The sequence below is a fragment of the Chiloscyllium plagiosum genome, unplaced genomic scaffold, assembly GCF_037043375.1.
Source record: "Chiloscyllium plagiosum isolate Xiang-an unplaced genomic scaffold, Cpla_swu_hap1 HiC_scaffold_6, whole genome shotgun sequence".
Lineage (NCBI taxonomy): Eukaryota > Metazoa > Chordata > Chondrichthyes > Orectolobiformes > Hemiscylliidae > Chiloscyllium > Chiloscyllium plagiosum.
Window position 1 is genome coordinate 54,688,296 of NW_028270144.1, and position 21,545 is coordinate 54,709,840.

Genomic DNA, 21,545 nt, shown 5'->3' on the forward strand with positions numbered 1-21,545 from the left:
TGCAGCTTATCTATATCCCGCTGTAACCTGCCACATCCTTCCTCACTGTCTACAACTCCTCCGACTTTCGTATCATCCGCAAACTTACTCACCCAACCTTCTAACCCCTCCTCCAGGTCATTTATAAAAATGACAAACAACAATGGTCCCAAAACAGATCCTTGCGGAACACCGCTAGTGACGGCACTCCATGAAGAAACTTTGCCATCAACTACTACCCTCAGTCTTCTTCCAGCCAGCCAACTCCTAATCCAAACCTCCAACTCACCCTCAATGCCATACCTCCGTATTTTTTGCAGTAGTCTACCATGGGGAACCTTATCAAACGCCTTACTAAAATCCATATACACCACATCTACTGCTTTCCCCTCGTCCACCTCCTTAGTCACCTTCTCAAAGAATTCAATAAGGTTTGTGAGGCACGACCTGCCCTTCACAAAACCATGCTGACTATCCTTGATCACATTATTCCTATCCAGATGTTCATAAATCCTATCCCTTACAATTCTCTCTAAGATTTTGCCCACAACAGAAGTGAGACTCACCGGCCTATAGTTACTAGGGTTATCCCTACTCCCCTTTTTGAACAAGAGAACCACATTTGCTATCCTCCAGTCTTCTGGCACTACTCCTGTAGACAAAGAGGACATAAAAATCAAGGCCAATGGCTCTGCAATCTCCTCCCTTGCTTCCCAGAGAATCCTAGGATAAATGCCATCAGACCCAGGGGACTTATCTATGTTCACCTTTTCCAGAATTTCCAACACCTCTTCTCTACATACCTCAAAGCCATCCATTCTACTTATTTGTGACTCAGTATTCGCATCGACGACAATGTCCTGTTCCTGAGTAAATACTGAAGAAAAGTATTCATTCAGTGTCTCCCCAATCTCTTCCGCCTCCACACGCAACTTCCCACTACTATCCTTGACTGGACCTATTCCTACCCTAGTCATTCTTTTATTCCTAACATACCTATAGAAAGCCTTAGGGTTTTCCCTAATCCTACCGACTAAGGACCTTTCATGTCCCCTCCTTGCTGCTCTTAGCTCTCTCTTCAGGTCCTTCCTGGCTACCCTATACCTCTCAATCGCCACAATTGAACCTTCACGTCTCATCTTGAGATAGGCCGCCCTCTTCCATTTAACAAGGGATTCCAATTCCTTATTAAACCACGGCTCCCTCGCACGACCCTTTCCTCCCTGCCTGACAGGTACATAATTATCAAGGACACTCAATAGTTGCTCCTTGAACAAGCTCCACATATCATTTACACTCTTGCCTTGGAGTCTACTTTTCCAAGCCACACATCCTAAGTCATGCCTCACCGCATCATAATTTCCCTGACTCTTGCCCTGTAGTACACACTTATCCCTCTCCATCACGAGAGTAAAAATCACCGAATTATGGTCACTATCCCCAAAGTGCTCACCTACCTCTAATTCTAACACCTGGCCTGGTTCGTTACCCAGAACCAAATCCAGTATGGCCTCACCTCTTGTTGGCCTGTCTACATATTGTGTCAGGAAACTCTCCTGCACACATTGAACAAACACTGACCCATCTAACGAACTTGAGCTCTAGCTTTCCCAATCAATATCAGGAAAGTTAAAGTCCCCCATAACAACTACCCTATTACTGTCACTCATCTCCTGAATCACCTTCCCTATCCTTTCTTCAATGATTCTAGGACTATTAGGAGGCCTGTAAAAGACTCCTAACAGGGTGACCTCACCTTTCCTATTCCTATATAGAATTCCTATAGCGTGGAAACAGGCCATTGAGCCCAACAAGACCACACCAACCCTCTGAAGAGGTATTCCACCCAGACCCATTCCCCTACTGTATTACTCTACACTTCCGATGACTAATGCACCTAACCTACACATTCCTGAACACTATGGGGCAATTTAGCATGGCCAATCCACCTAACCTGCATATCTTTGGACTGTGGGAGGAAACTAGATCACCTGGAGGAAACTCATGAATCCACAGGGAGAATGTGCAAATTCCAAACAGACAGTCGCCCGAAGGTGGATTTGAACCTGGGTTCCTGGCACTGAGGCAGCAGTGCTAACGCAGCCACTGTGCCACTCACTTCTTTTGCTCCTGTATTTTATTAATTTGTAGCTAAAGTATCGCTGACAGTGTATTTATTTATTCCCGGTGAGTTATCGTCAGTTGTCAGGGACAGGAGGGTGTGGCTGTGAGTGAGGCAGGTAGAGGGATCCAGGAGGTAGCATTGCAGGAGCCTTAACCTCTGTCCTTGACCAAGGTTCAAGAGTATTGCTCCTTGTGTGGATGGGAATGGGGTCTACTGGGACGATGAGTCAACTGAAAGTAGTGCAGTAGCCATTCAAGTGGGGACAGAAAAACATTGCTGGAGTTGGGCATGATATAGTTAGAGATATAGAAACTGTTCTCTGTGAGCGGGTTCAAGAGTCCCTAAGGTTGTGTTGTCTGTCTGGTGCTCAGGTTCAGGATATCTGGCCTGGGCTGCAAAGGAACTTGGAGTGGGAGGGTAAAAGTTCTGCTAAGGGAGTATTAACAGATAAGAATTAAATTAAAATGCAAAACCAAAAAAGGTAATAATCTTTGGATTGCTATCTGAGCCACAAGCTAATTGCCACAGGATCAATAAGATTAAACAGGTAAATGCATGCCTCAAAGATTGGTGTGGGAGAAATGGGTTTGAATGAATGTGACATGGTACCAGTACTGGGGAAGAAAGGACTTGTTCCAATGGGGCAGTCTTCATGCGAACGATGCTGGGACCAGAGTCTGAGCAAATCGCATTATTAGGGCAGCAGACAGGGCTTTAAACTAAATGGAGAGGGTTTCAGTTATCAGGGTTATTAGAAAATCTGAACTAAAGGAGGAGGCAAGACTGCAGAACTCAGGAGAGATTATTAAAATCTCCAGTACAGACACAAATAGGACAGAGTGATTGGAAAGGGTTAGCAGTCAAATTTCAAGCACACTGGACAAATGAATAACAATGAGAAGAGGGACGGTTAATACAGGACTGAAGGTGTTATATCTGAATGTGTGCAATGTAAGAAAGAAACGTAAATCTGTGTGGGTAGAATTGAGTAACCACAAAAAGTTTAAGAAATAAAACAGTTGCAAGTTGGGTATAGGTCTCCAAACAGTAATCAGGAGCTAGGTGCAAGATAGAAATTGTGCATGGGGAAAGCAAAGTTATAGTGATCATGGGGGATTTCAATATGCAGGTGGACTGGGAAAATCAGGTCATTTGAGGATTGTAAGAAAAGGAATTTGTAGAATATCTATGAGATGGCTTTTTGGAGCAGCTTGTGGTGGAGCCCACTCAGGATTTAGTACTGTGCATGAGGCAGACTTGATAAGAGAGCTCAAGATGAAGGAACCCTTTGGAGGCAGTGATCATAATATGATTGCAGAATAAATTCAATTTGGAGAGGGAGCAGATATAATCAGAGGTATTATAGCTGAATAAAGGCAACTCCAGAGGCATGAGGGAGGAGTTTAGGTAGAATTGACTGGGAGAGAAGCCTAGTAGGAAAGACAGTGGAATAGCAAAGGTAGGAGTTTCTGGGAGTAATTCAGGAGACACAGCAGAAATTCATCCCAAGGAAAAAGCAGCATGGTACAAGGAGGATGAGGCAACCATGGCTGACTAGGGAAGTCAGAGTAGAATAAAAGCAAAAGAGAAAGCATATAACGTGGCGAATGGAAGTGGGAAACCAGACGATTGGGAAGCTTACAGAGGGCAAAAATAAAAGAAATAAGGAGAGAGAAGATTAAACAGGAGGGTAGGCTAGCCAATAATATGAAGGAAGCCTGTTACAGTTTCTTTTGAAAACTAAAGGACAAAAGAGAGGTGAAAATAATGCTGGAGAGGTAATAGTGGGGAACAAGAAAATGGTTGAGGAATTGAACAATGACTTTACGTCAGTCCTCACAGTGGAAGACACAAGTAATATCCCAAAAGTTCAAGAGCGTGAGGGGGAAGAATGGAGTATGGCAGCCATTACAAAGGAGAAGGTGCTAGAAAAAAAATGAAAGGCCTAAAGGTGGATAAATCACCTGGACCACAGACAACAACACAGAATTCTAAGAGAGATAGCTGAAGAGATAATAAAAAGATGTTAGCAGTGATCTTTCAGGAATCACTAAAATCAGGGATAGTCCCAGAGGACTGGAAAATTGCTAACATGACAACCGTGTTTATAGATGACAGAATAGAATCCTTACAGTGTGTAAACAGGCCATTTGGCCCAACAAGTCCACACCAACCTTCCAAAGAGTATCCCACACAAACCCATTCTGCGACCTCATTACTCTACATTTCCCCTGACTCATGCCCTTAACCTACACATCCCTGACCACTGCGGGCAATTTAGTATGCTCAATTCACCAAACTTGCACATCACTGGACTGTGGAAGGAAATTGGAGCATCCAGAGGAAACCCACACAGACACGGGGAGAATGTGCAAACTCCACACAGACAGTCACCAGAGGCTGGAATCGAACCAGGTATCTAGTGGTGTGTGACAGCAGTGCTAACCACTGAGCCACTGTGCACAAGATGGAAAATTACACACCAATTCGCTGAACCTTGGTTGTGGCTAATATCCTGGAATCCATAGTGAAGGATGAGATTTCTGAATACTTGGAAGTGGACGTAAATTTGGGCAAAATCTGCATGGTTTTATCAAGGGAAGGTCATGCCTGACAAATTTGCTAGAATTCTTTGCGGAAGTAACGAGCAGGTTAGACCAAGGAGAGCCAATGGATATCATCTACCTGGACTTCAAGAAGGCCTTTGATAAGGTGCCACACAGGAGGCTGAATAAGATAAGGGCCCATGCCGTTAGATGCAAGGTGCTAGCATCTATAGAAGCTTGGCTGTCTGGCAGAAAGCAGAGCGCAAAAATAAAAGGGTCCTTCTCAGGATGGGAGATTGTGATAAGTGGCGTGCCACAAGGCTCAGTGGTGGGACAACCTTGCACTTGATACATTAAAATCTAAATGAAGGAACTGAAGGCATTCTTGCCAAGTTTGCAGTTAATATAAAGATAGGCAGATGGACAGGTAGCACTGAGGAAGCAGGGAGGCTGCAGGAGAAATTGGACAGGTTAGGAGAGTGGGAAAAGAAGTGACAGATGGAAATAGTGAGGTTGTGCACTCTGGTCAGAAGAGCCATGGATTATTGTCTAAATGGGGAGAAAATTCAAAGTCCGAAGTGCAAAGAGACTTAGGAGTTCTAGTCCAGGATTTGGTCAAGGTAAACTTGCAGGATGAGTCAGTAGTTCGAAAAGCAAATGCTTTAAAATAGGATTTATTTTAAGAGGCCTTGAATATAAAAGCAGGAATATACTTCTGAGGCTCTATAAGGCTCTGGTCAGGCCACATTTGAAGTATTGTGTGCAGTTTTGGGCCTCATATCTCAGGAAGAATGTACTGGCCCTGGAGCATGTCCAGAAGAGGTTCACGAGAATGGTCCCAGGAATGAAAAGCTCAACATATGAGGAACGGCTGAGGACTCTGGGTCTATACTCAGTGGAGTTTAGAAGGAGGAGATTGGATTTAATTGAAACTTACAGAATACTGAATGGCCTAGACAGAGTGGATGCTGGGTCGTGCTTCCATTGGTAGGACAGACTAGAACCAAAGGCCACAGCCCTTTCAGAATGGAGATGAGGAGAATCTTCTTTAGTCAGAAACAGTGGAGAATCTATGCAATTCACTGCCACAGAATGCTGTGGAGGCGAGGTTATTGACTGTATTTAAGACTGAGATAGATAGGTTCATGACTGTTAAGAGGATAAAGGGTTCCGGGGAGAAGGTGGGAGAATAGGGATAAGAAACTTATCAGCCATGATTGAATGGCAGAGCAGACTCAGCTGGCTGAATGGCCTAATGTCTGCTCCTATGTCTTATGGTCTTGCAGGAAAAGGGAAATTTGCTCAGTTATGCAGTATCTATGTCTCAGTACTGAAAAGGTTGGGGACCAATGCCTTGACAACCATTTTTGTTGTGTCATTGAGTAATCTACCATCAAATCAAAACTAACCCCATTGACTAAATACTTGCAGTTGGTGGGTAAGGAAATCTAAACCTTTGTACAAATCCAATTTTATTATAATCAGCTTTTACCTAAAGTCCCAGTTTAAATTCTGAAGTTTGTCGCTTTCAGTAGAGTTTAATTTGGCATCTACTGGTAGTGCTGTTAGGCTTAAGTTAATCAAGGAAGCACTTCTTCTGTAACTGGGTCAGATAGGTCTTGTGTGTTAGGAGCATATAAACGATCCAAATTAGTGATCCAGCACAGGAGGCATACCTTGCATTAGAGTGCTGGAATTGGGTGATTATAAGAATACAGGAGGAAGGAAAGACATTTATCTTCCCTTTTGCTCTACTAACTTTTTTTAGATTTTAGGAAATGATGCTTACTTTGCAACTACAGAAGCTAGTTATTTGGTAAGTATCTGTTGACTAAACTATTCCTAAACTTCAACATAGTATTAATAACTAGTAGAAAGGTTAGTAAATGCATAAAAAGCAAATGTAGTATTTTATTCAATCTAGTAGGATGAAAGAAAGGACAGACAGTGTGCTACAACTGTAGAAAGTGGACGCTCAGAGGTCCCATTTTGGTCCAGGGCAAATGTTTGAAGTTTGAGCAACTGTGGTTAGTAATCTCTGGAATCTTGTGAAAATCAGAGGAGAGTGATCAATGTATGGGTCAGACTGACATGGGAGAAGTGGGATCCAGTTCATTTCGCATAGATACAGGTAATGAGGAAAGGAGGATCTATATGAACCATTGGGATGATCTTCACTTGAACCATGCTGAGATCGGTTTTCTTGCCAACTGCATAACAGAAGAAACAGACAGGATTTTAAACGAATTACAGAGTCGCAGAATCCTTAATGTGGAAAGAGGGATTCAGCCCAATAAATCTATACCAAAGAACATTCCAAATGCAGGGTTACAGTGATAGGTTAGGGTTGGGTCTGGGTGGAATGCTCTTCAGAGAGTTAGTGTAGAATTAATGGGCCAAATGGCCTGCTTCCACACTGTCGGCATTCTATCCCAATAACCCCTGCATTTATGATGGGTAATCCACCTAGTTTGCACATCCATCTACATTATGGGGCAAGTAACCATGCCCAATCGACTTAACCTGCATATCTTTGGATTGAGAGAAGAAATTGAAACACATGCATACAAAGGAAGGAGGTACAAACTCCGCATAGACACCGTCACAAGAATGGAATCAAATCTGGGACCCTGGCAACATGAGGTAGCACTGCTAGCCACTGAATTAGTTAGGGAAGGGATAAAATCTAGAAAGATGTGGCAAATCAAAGAGTGGAGTCAAGGTCAAAGAGGATAGGTATTAATGCAGGAGATTATAAACAAACTATAACAATAGGATCGGTACATTTAGGAACCAACTAAAGAACAAGGCCATCCTGGTATCATGTAATGAGTTTGGGGTGGGGGGAGAAAAAGGAGAGAGAGAGAGAGAGAGAGAGAGAGAGAGAGAGAGAGAGAGAGAGAGAGAGAGAGAGAGAGAGAGAGAGAGAGAGAGAGAGAAAGTAAATCTAAAACTGAATTAAGAGAAGACTAGGATTTACAAGAATAAAAAAAGGATAAAATTAAATACTTACCTGAAAACACAGCCTTGAAAACAAAACAGATGAACAGAGTCCGCAAATAAAAATAAGCAACAGTTGTCTGATTACAATTACAGACATAGCTACATGAAGGCATGAATGGGACCTGACTATTGAAGGTTACTTTTATTTAGTAAGAACACAAAGCTAGGAAAAGGCAGAGAGGCTGCTGTGTTTTTAATATGATGGTATTAGCACAACAATAAGGATTGATTTAATTTCAGGAAACCAGGATGTCGAAACTATTTGCATAGAGATGAAAATTATAAAGGAAAAAAAGTGACTTGTGGGAGTGAGGCAGAGAGAAAAGAATAATGGCAGCTTGTCAGAAAGGCATAGTGATAATCACAGGAGATTTTAGCCAACATATAGACATGCTGATATATGTTAGAATACTGATGTCCTGGGGAAGTATTTGCTTATGAAGTTGGGGATGTTAAGAGGGGTGAGAACTTACACAGAGAGGCAGTAGAGAGGGAAATGACAAAAGCAAAGACAGATTGGGAAGTGAATGTAGTGATAAACAAGGGATCCAAGGGTCAGAATCAAACAGAGCCAAAATACAAAATAATGCAAATGGTACTAAGAATGTTTAAGACGACAACACTTAAGGCTTTATACATCAATGCACAGAGGATTCACAATAGAGTGGATGAATTCATTAAGCAAATATGATTAATTTGATATCAAGTGTATGATATAATTGTGATTTCAGATGTGGCTGCAGAGTGATCAGGTATGGGAACTGAATATCCAGAGGTTTTTAGGAAGGACAGACAAAAAGGAAAAGGCTGGGTCGCATTGCTGGTTAAAGAGGAAATTAGCCTAATAGTAAGGAAGGAGATTAGCTCCAGTGAGTGGAATCTGTATTGATACAGCTTAGAAAAAACAATGGGGAGAAAACCAATAAGGGGATCTGTATACAAGAAGGCATTGAAGAGTCAGAGCAAGTAATAAAGATACAGCTGTAATTATGGGCAATTTTAATTTACACATAGATTTGGAAAATCCAAACAATAACAATAGGATCAGTAAATTTAGGAACCAACTAAAGAACAAGGCCATCCTGGTATCATGTAATGAAAAACAAATGACTGGCAATCTAGGTGTTCAAGACCTTTTGGGGAAAATGACAATACAATAGAATTTTTCATTAAGATGGAGTGTGACATAGCTGATTCAGAAACTAGGGTTCAAAATCTAAATAAAGGATAACTACAATGATAACAGTCATGAACCTTTTTTGCGGAATCTTCCTTACAGGAACTATGGTGGATAGGCAAGGGCAAACATGAAAAAGATTAGATTAGATTACTTACAATGTGGAAACAGGCCCTTCGGCCCAACAAGTCCACACCGACCCGCCGAAGCGTAACCCACCCAGACCCATTCTCCTACATTTACCCCTTCACCTAACACTACGGGCAATTTAGCATGGCCAATTCACCTGACCTGCACATTTTTGGACTGTGGGAGGAAACCGGAGCACCCGGAGGAAACTCACGCAGACATGGGGAGAATGTGCAAACTCCACACAGAGTCGCCTGAGGCGGGAATTGAACCCGGGTCTCTGGCGCTGTGAGGCAGCAGTGCTAACCACGGTGCTGACAGATGAATTGCAATAATTGTTCATTCCTCCAGCATGAAAATAAGTTGGACCACTTTTCCCGAAAATGACTAACAAAGGAAATTATGGACCGTGTTAGATCCAAGGAAGAGGCATACAAATTAGCTACAAAAAAAAAGATGATTGGGAGCAGCTATGATTCAGCAGAGGAAGACAAAGGGATTGGTTTTGAAGGTGGGAAGAAGTACTTGGATAAGATTGAAGGGAACATACAAATGAAATATATAAACTTTTACAGATGGACTGCATTCTAGAATCTTAAAACAAGAGGCTAGTGAGAAAATTGATGCAAAAAATATTTTGTGGGACGTGGGTGTTGCTGGCTAGCCAGCATTTATTGCCTGTCCTGAATTGCCCTTGAGGTGGCTGTGTGGGTTGATCCACAATTGTTTTCTTCCCACTTTTACAAAAAGAATTATCGTGGAAGGACTGTTATTCTGAATTTATTTATTTTTCTCATTTATTACCATGATTTTGTACATTTGAAGGTCTGTAAGGCTGGAATTTTTATTTGGGGAGAAAGTGAGGTCTGCAGATGCTGGAGATCAAAGTTGAAACTTTATTGCTGGAACAGCACAGCAGGTCAGGCAGCATCCAGGGAACAGGAGATTCGATGTTTCGGGCACATGCCCTTCTTCAGGAATGAGCAGAGAGTGTTCAGCAGGAGAAGATAAAAGGTAGGGAGGAGGGACTTGGAGGAGGGGAGTTGGAAATGTGATAGGTGGAAAGAGGTCAAGGTGAGGGTGATAGGTCGGAGTAGGATGGAGGCGGAGAGGTCAAGAAGACGACTGCAGGTCAGGAAGGCGGTGCCGGGCTGGAGGGATTCGGCTGAGACAAGGTGGGGGGAGGGGGGATGAAGAAACTGGTGAAGTCCAAGTTCATCCCCTGCGGTTGGAGCGTTCCCAGTCGGAAGATAAGACGCTCCTCCTCCGACCGTCGGGTTGTTGTGGTTTGGCGGTGGATGAGTCCAATGACCTGCATATCCTCGGTGGAGTGGGAGGGGGAGTTGAAATGCTGTGCCACAGGTTGGTTGGGTTGGTTCGTCCGGGTGGCCCAGAGGTGCTCACTGAATCGCTCCGCAAGTAGGCGGCCTGTCTCCCCAATATAGAAAATGGAATTTTTATTTTATTTTCCTAAGATTTTGGACTCAAGAATCTATACCTAGGTACCCAAGATGATGCTGTCAGTGACGACTTGCAAACCTTTCACTGTATTCATGTGAGTTTGTGACAACAAAGTGAATTCAATTCAATTCCATGTCACCAAGAACTTTGATCCAGTGACAGTGAAGGAACTACGATATATTTCCAAGACAGGATGGTGAGTGGCTTGGAGGGAAACTTGACAGTGGTGGTGTTCCCATGTACCTGATGCCCTTGTCCCTACAGATGGGTAATTGAGGGATTGGAAGTTATGATGATGATCTTGGGTGAATTTCTACAGTGCGCTATGTAGACAATACACTCCACTGCCAAGTGTTGGTGGTGGAAGGAATGGATACTTGTGGATATAGTGCCAATCAAGCAGGCTGCTACGTCCTGAATGGTGTCAAACTTTGGGTGCTGTTGGAGCTGCAACCATCCAGGGAAGTTAATTTTCTAACACTTGCTTGATTCAGGGAAGGTCCCATTAGATTGGAAGATAGCAAATGTAATTCTTTTATTCAAAAGGAAAACAAAAAGCAGGAAATGACAGACCAACAATCACCATAGGGAAAATATTAGCAGCTATTACAATAGCCATTATAAAAGGCCACATTTTTGGATGTTCGAAGTAATCAAACAGTTGACATTTTTATGTGAAGGGGAATTCATGTTTAATCATCCGATTACAATTCTGAGTGTGTATCAAGTGCTAAAGGGGAAAGGGTGGAGATACTTATAGGTAGTTTGATATGATGCCACAAAGGTTATTGTAAAAAACAAAATGCTCATTGTGAAGTGCGTGTAGCATATTGTCATGGTTACAGAATTGTCTTGTTCAAAAGCAAAAGGCCATCTTAAAAGGATGTTTTTCAGGTTAGCAACATTAATGAATGGCATGCCATTATTTGTATAAACTACTTAAAAAAAGGGATGCAAAGCAGCATGGTGGCTCAGTGGTTAGCACTGCTGCCTCTCGGCGCCAGGGACCTGGGTTTAATTCCAGCCTCGGATGACTATCTGTGTGGAATTCGCACATTCTCCCAGCGTCTGAGTGAGCTTCCTCCAGGTGATCCACAGTTTCCTCTCAGTCCGAAAATGCAAATATAGGTGGATTCGCCACGCTAAATTGCCCATAGCGTAAAAAGACATGTAAGTAAGTAAGGTGGATTAGGCATGGGAAATGCAGGGATAGGGTAACGTAGGGGATGGGTCAGGATGAGATCCTCTTCGGAGTGTTGGTGTGGACTCAATGGGCTGAATGGCCTGTTCCCACACTAGGGAATTCCATGTAATCTATGTATGTAAAAGCATAGTTGTCAAATTTTCCAAACTTGAAGATAGGTAGGAAGCAAGTTGAAAATAGGTCATAGTGACCTCAAAGGAATATAGGCAAGTGAGTGGGCAAAATTCTGACAAATAGAGAAAATGTAGTGGAAAAAATTGAAATTGTTACTCTTGTTGCCAAAATGTACATAGATGCAAAATATCTAAATAGTGAGAGATTGCAGAATTCAAAGATGGAGAATATTGAATCATGAAACGTTAATGTAGTAAGTAATTAGCCAAGCTAATAAAAGTTATAGCTTATTGTGAGGGGACTGAAACAAAAATAGAAGATTACGCTTCAGTTCTACAAAACACTGGTGAGGTGACATCAGTAGTATTGCGCATATTTAAAAGGAGGATGCAGATGCATTGAGGCAGTTAAGAGGTTTACAATGTCAGTACTTGGAATAGATGGATTGTTTAATGAGGAAAGGTAGGACAGGTTCAGGCTGCAGCTGCTGCAGTCTAGTTAAGCAAGATGCAACTCAATAGCAATATAAGATCCGGAGGATTCCTGATAGGTTGGAGAGAATTAGTTACCTGAAGACTCAAGGGGCTACAGACTGGTCGAGAAAGAGGCTAACAAAAGCATTATGCCACAGGTACTAGAACCCTGAAATAAAAACAAAACTAAAAGGAATGAACAGTTTTTGCTTCATCCATAGATAGAGAAACATAGTTACATTTCAGGTCTGTGATCTTGCACCAGAATTCAAATTCTCTCCAAAAAGGTGACATCAGGTATGTTGTAGTACTTTTTGCTTTTATTTTAAGGACGGAGGCTATGAAAGGTAGAAACAGGACTGAGGCCTAAAGTGTTAAAAGGAGACAAACAGTTGGATCTAGTTCTCGTGTACCACGTTTTTCTACAGAATGAGATAGTGCAGAAAACTCCATGACCTCAACCTTTCAAATTCTTTTCGATCACAGGGCAGCCTCTCTGGAGACCTTCAGTAAATTGAAGATGTTCCTGTGCTCACAAATTGCTCTTTGAAAACAACAACCTGTGGCATCACAACACTGGAACACACCATGGAAGTGACCCAAGGTCCAGGCATTCCATCACTTCCATTTTACAAGGGATACCTCTTGAGACATGACTTGGAGTCACTCTTACATTCCTGAAGAAGGGCCTGTGCCCGAAACGTCGAATCTCCTGTTCCCTGGATGCTGCCTGACCTGCTGTGCTGTTCCAGCAATAAAGTTTCAACTTTGATCTCCAGCATCTGCAGACCTCACTTTCTCCTCACTCTTACAGGCCAATGCATAACATTATCAGCATTAACAAAGGTAGTCTTAAGTGGAAACAGTGATGTAAACATGTAAATAAAAATGACTTTGTGGCTTGCTTGTCACTCATTTCACTTAGTGGTCTGAATCCATTATTTCAAGTTGAGAAAGAGTAGAGCTTTGCAGTGATTCTGATCACCTTCCAACAAGAAAGTTGAGAAGTACATAGTTTTATTGCAAATTTAAACATCTCTGGATCAGGAAACTAGCATGTAGCATTTATACCAGGCAACACAAATCATGTCAAATAAATACTGGGATTATCAGAGTTTAAAAACTGAGATGTTATTTAACTAAATTCTCTCAAGTTATGTTAAAAAATCAGGGAACAGAAGAAAATTAAAAGTACTGAAATAAAGAAAAATACCTGTAGCTGTTCCACCGCATCTTTGTGTGCTTTTTCCATGTTGTTCATTTTTGCTCTAAGATTAGATTCCTGGTATTGAAAATCTGCCTTCAACTCAGTCAGCTTTGAATGGGGAAAGAAAAAGAATTTGAAAAGCAAAACCCCAGTTTATCCCACTGAATGTTATATTGTTTAAACTTTGTTTTTCCCCATTTCTTTCCCTGAAAAAAAATCAACTGGCGCATTTGTACAAAGAATACCTTTTGTCCAGGCAACATTATAAAGTTTTGAGATCATAGAGCAATACGTTTCATATACCATATACATAAGCTTTCCAGCTGGAAGCACAAGACAGCAATCTGAATGTGATTGAAGTTTTTCTTACTCTTCCCTTACCCACAAACACATGAGCCAAAAATCACCCCAATGCTGTCCTTTCAAGAATTCATTAGTTCAGCATATACCGCTGCAAATATAAATGCATTATACCTGTTAGCATTTAATCTACCTTTTTATCTCTTTCCAAGATAGTCTGCTCTTTCTGCTGCAGAAGCCTTTTCAAAGACATCACTTCTTCCTTTAATTGGTTGATTATTACAAAGTTGTCTGTCCCACCAGAATCCATTGACTGGGTTAATGAGCTGCTAGTAAGAAAGAAAACGTTGCTTAATAGAAAATTAAATCACAACTTCCTAAAACCATAATGTTACTTTAAGATGTCAGGTTGCCTTCATTTCGAAGCATGTTCTATGAGCCAAGAAGCTGTGCGCTGAAGCTGCACCCTTGCATTTCAGCTTGTAATTGAGTTCAAGGCTTTAATATAGCAGGGTTGGTCTGTTAAATACGCAATTTTCAATCTAAACATTAAGCAGAACCCTTGGTTTGTACCAAAAGACATTCATAAATTTATAATAATATCCAAATATATAGAAATCAGATTACCAAGCTCCCTCGACTAGCAGAAGGCAGTTAATGATCATTTTCATTTGTTTGTGTTTATCAAAATGCTGTATTTATCATTTTAAAAAAGTAATGACCAAGAAAAATGACTTTTTAAAAAAAGTAATTCACTATACATGAAAGTGGAGTTCAGCAGAAACTCATATAGCAGGAAAGAGTTCAAGGGGATTTAATTTGATCAGAAAAACTTAAGATCAGGGTTAAAGTCTTCTCACGGCTACTTGCAATAGTTGGCGTCACAGAACTGGAACTAACGTGAGGAATCTGCGAACTGCAAGAACAAACCACGACAAGCAGACCAAACACAGCCAGAAACCCTAACCACCTTACCATACAAAGAAGTTTCAGAAATGACAGCCAAACTACTAAGACCCCTCGGAATCCTAGTAGCACACAAACCCACCAACACTCTCAAACAAAAACTAAAACTTAAAAGACCCAGTACAATCCATGGACAAAACCAACGTCGTCTACAAAGTTCCATGCAAGGACTGCCACAAACAATACGTAGGACAAACAGGAAGAAAGTTAGCCACCAGGATACACGAACACCAGCTAATCACAAAAAGACACGACCCTCTCTGCCTCGTAGCCCTACACACGGAGGAAAAAAACCCCACCATTTTGACTGGGACAACACATCTATCCTGGGACAGGCTAAGCAAAGACATGCCAGAGAATTCCCAGAGGTCTGGCACTCCAACCACAACGCCATAAACAAAGACATAGATCTGGATACCATCTATCAACCCCTCAGAAAACAAACGGGGAATGACACTGTGGGCGGCACGGTGGCACAGTGGTTAGCACTGCTGCTTCACAGCGCCAGAGACCCGGGTTCAATTCCCGCCTCAGGCAACTGTTTGTGTGGAGTTTACACATTCTCCCAGTGTCTGCGTGGGTTTCCTCCGGGTGCTCCGGTTTCCTCCCACAGTCCAAAGATGTGCAGGTCAGGTGAATTGGCCATGCTAAATTGCCCGTAGTGTTAGGTAAGGGGTAAAATGTAGGGGTATGGGTGGTTTGCGCTTCGGCGGGTCGGTGTGGACTTGTTGGGCCGAAGGGCCTGTTTCCACACTGTAAAGTAATCTAATCTAATCTAACATAACCACAAACCCCAGGAACCCCTTCCAGGACAAACACAAATAGAAAGCAGGAGACAACAGCTTCGCTTCACTTGGAGGTCGCCACTGATGATGTTACCTAGCCAGGTAATGAAACATCTGGATATCAAACCTACAGCTCAGCGAGCAAACCTACACCCTAAACCTCAACCTGAGCTACAAACCTTTCACCTTAAGTAAGTACTTTGCATTGATATTCATCCAGGAGTAAAATATGGAGATAGTGAGAATTGTGTGTAGCATGTTATTATGCGAGGAATTTCAAAATCAGGAAAGAAGTGGAATCAGGAAAGAAGTGGTGTTGGATCTCTTGAAGAGCATTAAGGTCCCCACGCCCCTATGGTATTGACCTCAGATTATCAAGAGAGGCAAGTGAGGAGATTGGTCAGGCCTTGACCAACATCTTTGTAGCCTCGTTCGCCACTGGAGTGGTCCCGGAGTACTGACGAGTAGCTAATCCGCTATTCAAGAAGGGAAATAGAGATAGAGCTGAAAATGTGTTGCTGGAAAAGCACAGCAGGTCAGGCAGCATCCAAGGAACAGGAGAATCGACGTTTCGGGCATAAGCCCTTCTTCTCCTGTTCCTTGGATGCTGCCTGACCTGCTGCGCTTTTCCAGCAACACATTTTCAGCTCTGATCTCCAGCCCTCACTTTCTCCTGGGAAATAGAGATAATCCAAGAAGCTAAAAAACCAATGAGGCTCACATTGATAGTTGGGAAGCTAATGGAAACAATTCTTAGGGAATTAGTCACAATCTCCATTCCAAAAGGCATCCTTCCACCACTACCCTGTCTCTCATGACTATCCATCTTGCCAGCTCATCCTGATACCATGACTTTACCTTTTTGTGCCAATCTGAACTGAGACAATTTGTCAAAAGGCTTTACTCAAATCCATATCGACAACAAAGAATCCCTACAGTGTGGAAACAAGTCCAAACCGACCGTCCGTAGAATAACCCATCTAGACCCCTACTCTATTACTCGACATTTACTCCTGAATAATGCACATAACCCACACACCATAGGCAATTTAGCACGGCCAACTCACCTAATCTACACATCTTTGGACTGTGGGAGAAAACCGGAGCACCCGGAGGAAACCCACACAGACATGGGGAGAATGTGCCAACTTGACACAGATGGTTGCCCGAGGCTATAATCGAACCCAGGTCCTTGACACCGAGGCAGCAGTCCTAACCACTGAGCTCAAACATCAACTGCTTTTCCCTCATTCATCTTCATCACCTCCTCAAAAAACACAATCAAGTTAGTGAGGGATGACCTTCCCCTGCACAAAACCATGCTGTCTCTCACTAATAGGTCCATTGCTCATAAATGTGCATAGACCGTGTCCCAGAGAATCTTTTCCAATAAATTCCCTACTACCAATGTGAGGATCACAGGCCTGTAATTTCCAGAATTATCCCTGCTACCCTATCAATTCCTTCACTTTGTCGAATACCAACTAAATTATTAGTTTAGGATCCCACTTATCTCTTCTGACTCCATGCATTGATTCCCTCCTTTGACGGTGCATGGTTGTGCACGCACAGTTGGACACATGTGTGTATACACATACGTACAAAAGACCTTGGGATTCTCCCTAATCCTGTTTGCTAATGACTTTTCATGACGCCTTTTAGCCCTTCTATTTTCTTGTTTCAGTTCTTTCCTACTTTCCTTATAAACTTCAAAGGGGTTCGTCAGTTCCCATTCCCCTCAACATTACACATGCTTTCTTTTTCTTTTCGACCAAGAACATAACTTTCCACATCAGTCCTTCATTTTCAAAAGAACGAGCCACTCCTGAACACTTAACTGCCATTTAAATTACTCCTATATGTCCAATGTAGATCTACCCTCAAACAGCCACCTCTAACCAAAATTCTCCAGTTCCCGTTGTAGTTTGTCTTCCCTCAATTTGATACTTTCAGCCAAGGACTGTCATTATCCTGATCCAGGAATATCTTAGAACTCTTAGTATGATGGACATTTCCCTCGAGATGCTCCCCCCCACTGACACCTCACTCTACTCGGCCTGGCTCATTTCCTAAAACCAAGTCCGGGTATAACTCTTTCCGTGGTTGGAGTGTACACGCAGTGTGTCAAGAAACCCTCCTGAATGGTCCTTACAAATTGGGGCTCATCCAACCCCCAGCATGACATGACCCCCCCTGTTAACATAGGGGAATTAAAAAAAACACCCATAACAGCCCTGCTGTTATCTCATCATTCCAAAGTCTGTCTACATATTCTCTCTGCTATCTCCCACTGGCTGTTGGGAGGCCTGCAATATACCCCCAGCATTGTGATTTCACCTTTACCATTCCAGAGGTCTATCCATATTGCCACACTGTATGAGTCCTCTGATGTATCCTCCCTCAGTACAGCAGTGAGATACTCTTTTGCCCGTAATGCAACTTCCCCACCACGTTTACATCCCCTTCTAATCAGACCGAAAGCATCTAAATCCTGGTACATTCAGCCAAGTCCCCATAATTGCAATAATGTCATGGTTCCAAGTATTAACCAAAGCTCTAATCTCATCTACCTTGCCTATTATACTTGTCACATTGAAACTCCTGCATTTCAGATCACTTCCTCTGTTCTTTTCAGCAGCTTTCCCCTGCCTGTTCTTGTGCTTCGTCATGTTTGCCTTGGTTTCTACCTCTTCCTCAATTTCAGCATCTACTTCCCTCCTCCCATGTCCCGCCACACTACTTTAAACCCTTCTAATCACTCTACCAGTAGCCATGCCAGTAGTTCACTCCTGGTCCTGTCCAGGCATAACCCATCCAATTTGTAAAGGTGCAACCTTCCCCATAACCTGCCCCAATGCCCCACGAATCTGAAACTCTCCCCCTCAGACCAACTTTTCAGCCATGTGTTCATCTTATATATCTTTCCGTTTCTACTCTTGACTAGCTCATGGCACTGGTAGTAAGCCTGAGACAACTACCTTTGAGGCCCAACATTTCAACTTTCGTCTTAGTTCTTTACATTCTGTTTTTAGGTCCTTATACCTTTTTAAATAAAACTACATTGTTTGAATCAACCTGTACCAAGACCACTACCAGTTTGCCCTCCCCCTCCAGAATTGAAAATGTGTTGCTGGAAAAGCGCAGCAGGTCAGGCAGCATCCAGGGAACAGGAGAATCGACGTTTCGGGCATAAGCCCTTCTTCTCCTTCTTCATCCTTCTAAACTCCAGTGAATACAGGTGAAATAGAACCCAACTTTCCTCATAGAACAGCCTAGCCATTCTCAGTATCAGGATAGTGAACTGCCACTGTACTCCTTCAGAGGAGTAATTCCCAGTGCTTACCTGTCTCCATTGGAGGGCTTTGTTTCAAGTTTTGGCTTTTTCTTTGGAGCTTCATTTTGAATACTAGTTGACGACGACTTATGGCTGTAAACAAAAAGATATGTTTAAATTATAAAGAAATTCTATTTGTTGACGGTAAAACAGAAGTAGTAAAAGACAATAAAAACAGTTCTGAAGCATCAAGCTAAAAAAACTGAATTCAGTGAACTGAATTCAATATAAACCCTATAAAACTTAATTGAAATACATTGAAACATTAGATATAGGGGCAGGAACAATACTAAGCAAGGAATCTCACTGCATGGAAAAGCAGATTCAAATATCCTACTTTATATCCCATTCACAGTACAGCTATAAATCTAGATTAGTTATTAAGCTCGAAGTAAACAATTTAGATTTTAATCACAGCAAATATCTCACCTCTTGATGCCTATTTAAAGCCAATTGTCAATCAAGGGGATCAAAATTCAAAAGGTTTAAACAGGGATTCAAATCCTAGATCAATGTGTTCTGGGTAAATCAAGTTAATTTAGAGCCAGAATCATGGAGTACAGAAACAGATCTTTCGGTCATACCAGTCCATGCCGACTATAATCCCAAACTAAACTAGTTCCACCTGCCTGCGCCTTGGCCCCTATCCCAAACATTTTTTATTCACGTACTTACAAATCAAAAATGAATAAAATCTTTTACGGAAATGTTATGACTAAGAGATCTAGAAGCAAATCTAGAAATAAGCCATCTCTGAAGCAACTGCAAGATCCAGGCTACTCAGTCTACCACTTTAGAATTTATCAGATTGAGCCGGATATCCATTTTCAAGGTTTTATTTTAAGATTATGTTCAAACTCCATTTTTTTTTGGGGGTGAGGGCAGGGGGAAAGAGAGAAACAGTATTTCCCTCTACCACATTTGTAATACCTACCCTCTTCCTATGAATCCTACATATCAAATTAAGATCAAGACGCACAGGAGACAGAAACTATAGATACTTGGGACGCTAGCATCACAGCTACTAAAGTGGCATATTATCATCAGTAACAAACAACAAATTGCAAACAGGAAAAGATCTATAGCCACTGTCAAACTCATCTTTTTTGTACATAAACATTTGAGGCTGTACGTATTTTCCCATTAACACCACTCAAGTTAGGATTTAGATTTCAACACTGTCTACTTCTGTTTTGATAAATAAGGAGTGAAGATGAAAGTATAATATTCTCTTTGTCAGCCACTGATAAATCCATTTTTCCTACCAGTCTAATTACATTGTATCCAAGTAGGAAAAGATAATTTGTTGGCCTCCACATCTTTCCAGAGTTAATTACCGTTATCACATCTAGCCTCTTCTTTATATTTATTCTATTCCAGCTTGTGGTGAGCATGGTTGAGTGGGTGGTTATATGCCACAGGAACAGAATCAAAATTGATTGAATACATCATCTCACTTCCAAAATGCATTATTATTTTGCAACCAACACTAATCTACATTAATTCATCATTTTGTAGATTGCCTATGGCAGTGGTCAGTATAACAAAAAAAATTGTTCACAATACTGTACAAACTATGTAGATTCCCTAGGAGCAGGCAGCATACAGCCTGACACCTGTGTAGTGTCCTTCAACAAGTGGTAGCAGTCTAAAACACAACCTGCCAATGAAAAATTTACAAACCTACACAGCATCATTGCCCAAAGAAATTTCAACCCCCTCGCAGTGATGGGCGCTAGTAAAATAAAGTTATTATAGCGTTAAGGAAATATTTGTATTTTCGGGTTTAGATTCTTTGAATATGGTGATAGATATCTAAATTGTACTGTACAAAATAGCTACGAAGACAGACTGGTAGGGCAAGGTTGGTTTTTCTTTGAAACAGAGGAGGTGGAGAGATAATTCAACAGAAATGTATAAAATGATAATTATAGCCAAGATAGAATTAATAAGGGTGACCTATAATTATTAGAGAGGATCAAAGATTTAAATCATTGCAATTACTCTTGCAAGTATCATGAGCAGATCCAGAGACCAAAAACAGGAAAGTGGTGCACATTTGGGTAGCTGTGTCAACCAGCACAGACATTATGGACTAACCAGCTTATAATCAGCATTGTAAACATTTAGATTGTTTTGTTAAAGATGACATCTTTTAATAGATACTGGATAACAATTTGATAAAGTAGTTAGAAAAGCAGAAATTTTCTTCATTACCTGACTTATTGAAATAGAAGAGGAAGGAAGATGTGCTGCAGTTAGGCCACTACTCAAGAACCAAAGTGCACTCATGGTCACCTTCAGAAAAATATATAATTGCACTACAAAAAGGAGATTTCTAATGCTACTGCCAGGACTGCAAAGTTGTTGTTAGTAAAAAAAGTGATTGGATAGGCTGGAAATTTTTCTCTTGAGACAGAGAAGGCTGAAGAGAGATTTGATGGAAGTGCTCATGAATACAAGGTGCCTAGATACAGTAGATATAAAGAACCATTTTTTTTTTAATACAAGCGAAAGGATCAGCGAATAGGGGCCATAGATTTAAAGTGACGGGCAAGAGGATCAGAAGGAGAATGAGGAAATGTTTTTGTACCCAGAGAGGCAGGCCCCTGGAACCTAATGCCCAAAATAAGTAGTAGGGACAGAAATCTTCAATTTATTGAACAAAAAAGGTGTCTGGAAAATAGGCTGACTTGTTTGCTTTCCATAAAGATAACAGCCTCCTTCCACATTTAATAAATA

General features: G+C 41.6%; 1 protein-coding gene across 9 annotated transcripts in view; it reads right to left on the minus strand.

Moving 5' to 3' along the window:
• Positions 1 to 21,545, minus strand: part of fam76b (family with sequence similarity 76 member B) — an 89,883-nt gene that overhangs the window by 13,974 nt on the left and 54,364 nt on the right. For 5 of the 9 annotated variants that reach the window (XM_087988011.1, XM_087988009.1, XM_087988007.1 and 2 more), the window contains 4 exons: positions 18,813 to 18,896; positions 13,912 to 14,047; positions 13,425 to 13,526; positions 12,383 to 12,577 (listed from right to left, as the gene is read on the minus strand). In XM_087988011.1, coding sequence (XP_087844137.1) covers positions 12,398 to 12,577; positions 13,425 to 13,526; positions 13,912 to 14,047; positions 18,813 to 18,896 — 502 coding nt within the window. In that variant the 3' untranslated portion in view covers positions 12,383 to 12,397. Of the gene's footprint in view, positions 1 to 12,382; positions 12,578 to 13,424; positions 13,527 to 13,911; positions 14,048 to 18,812; positions 18,897 to 21,545 lie in introns of those variants that run through there. The other 4 variants (XM_043691478.2, XM_087988010.1, XM_043691477.2 and 1 more) reach the window with 2 other exon arrangements.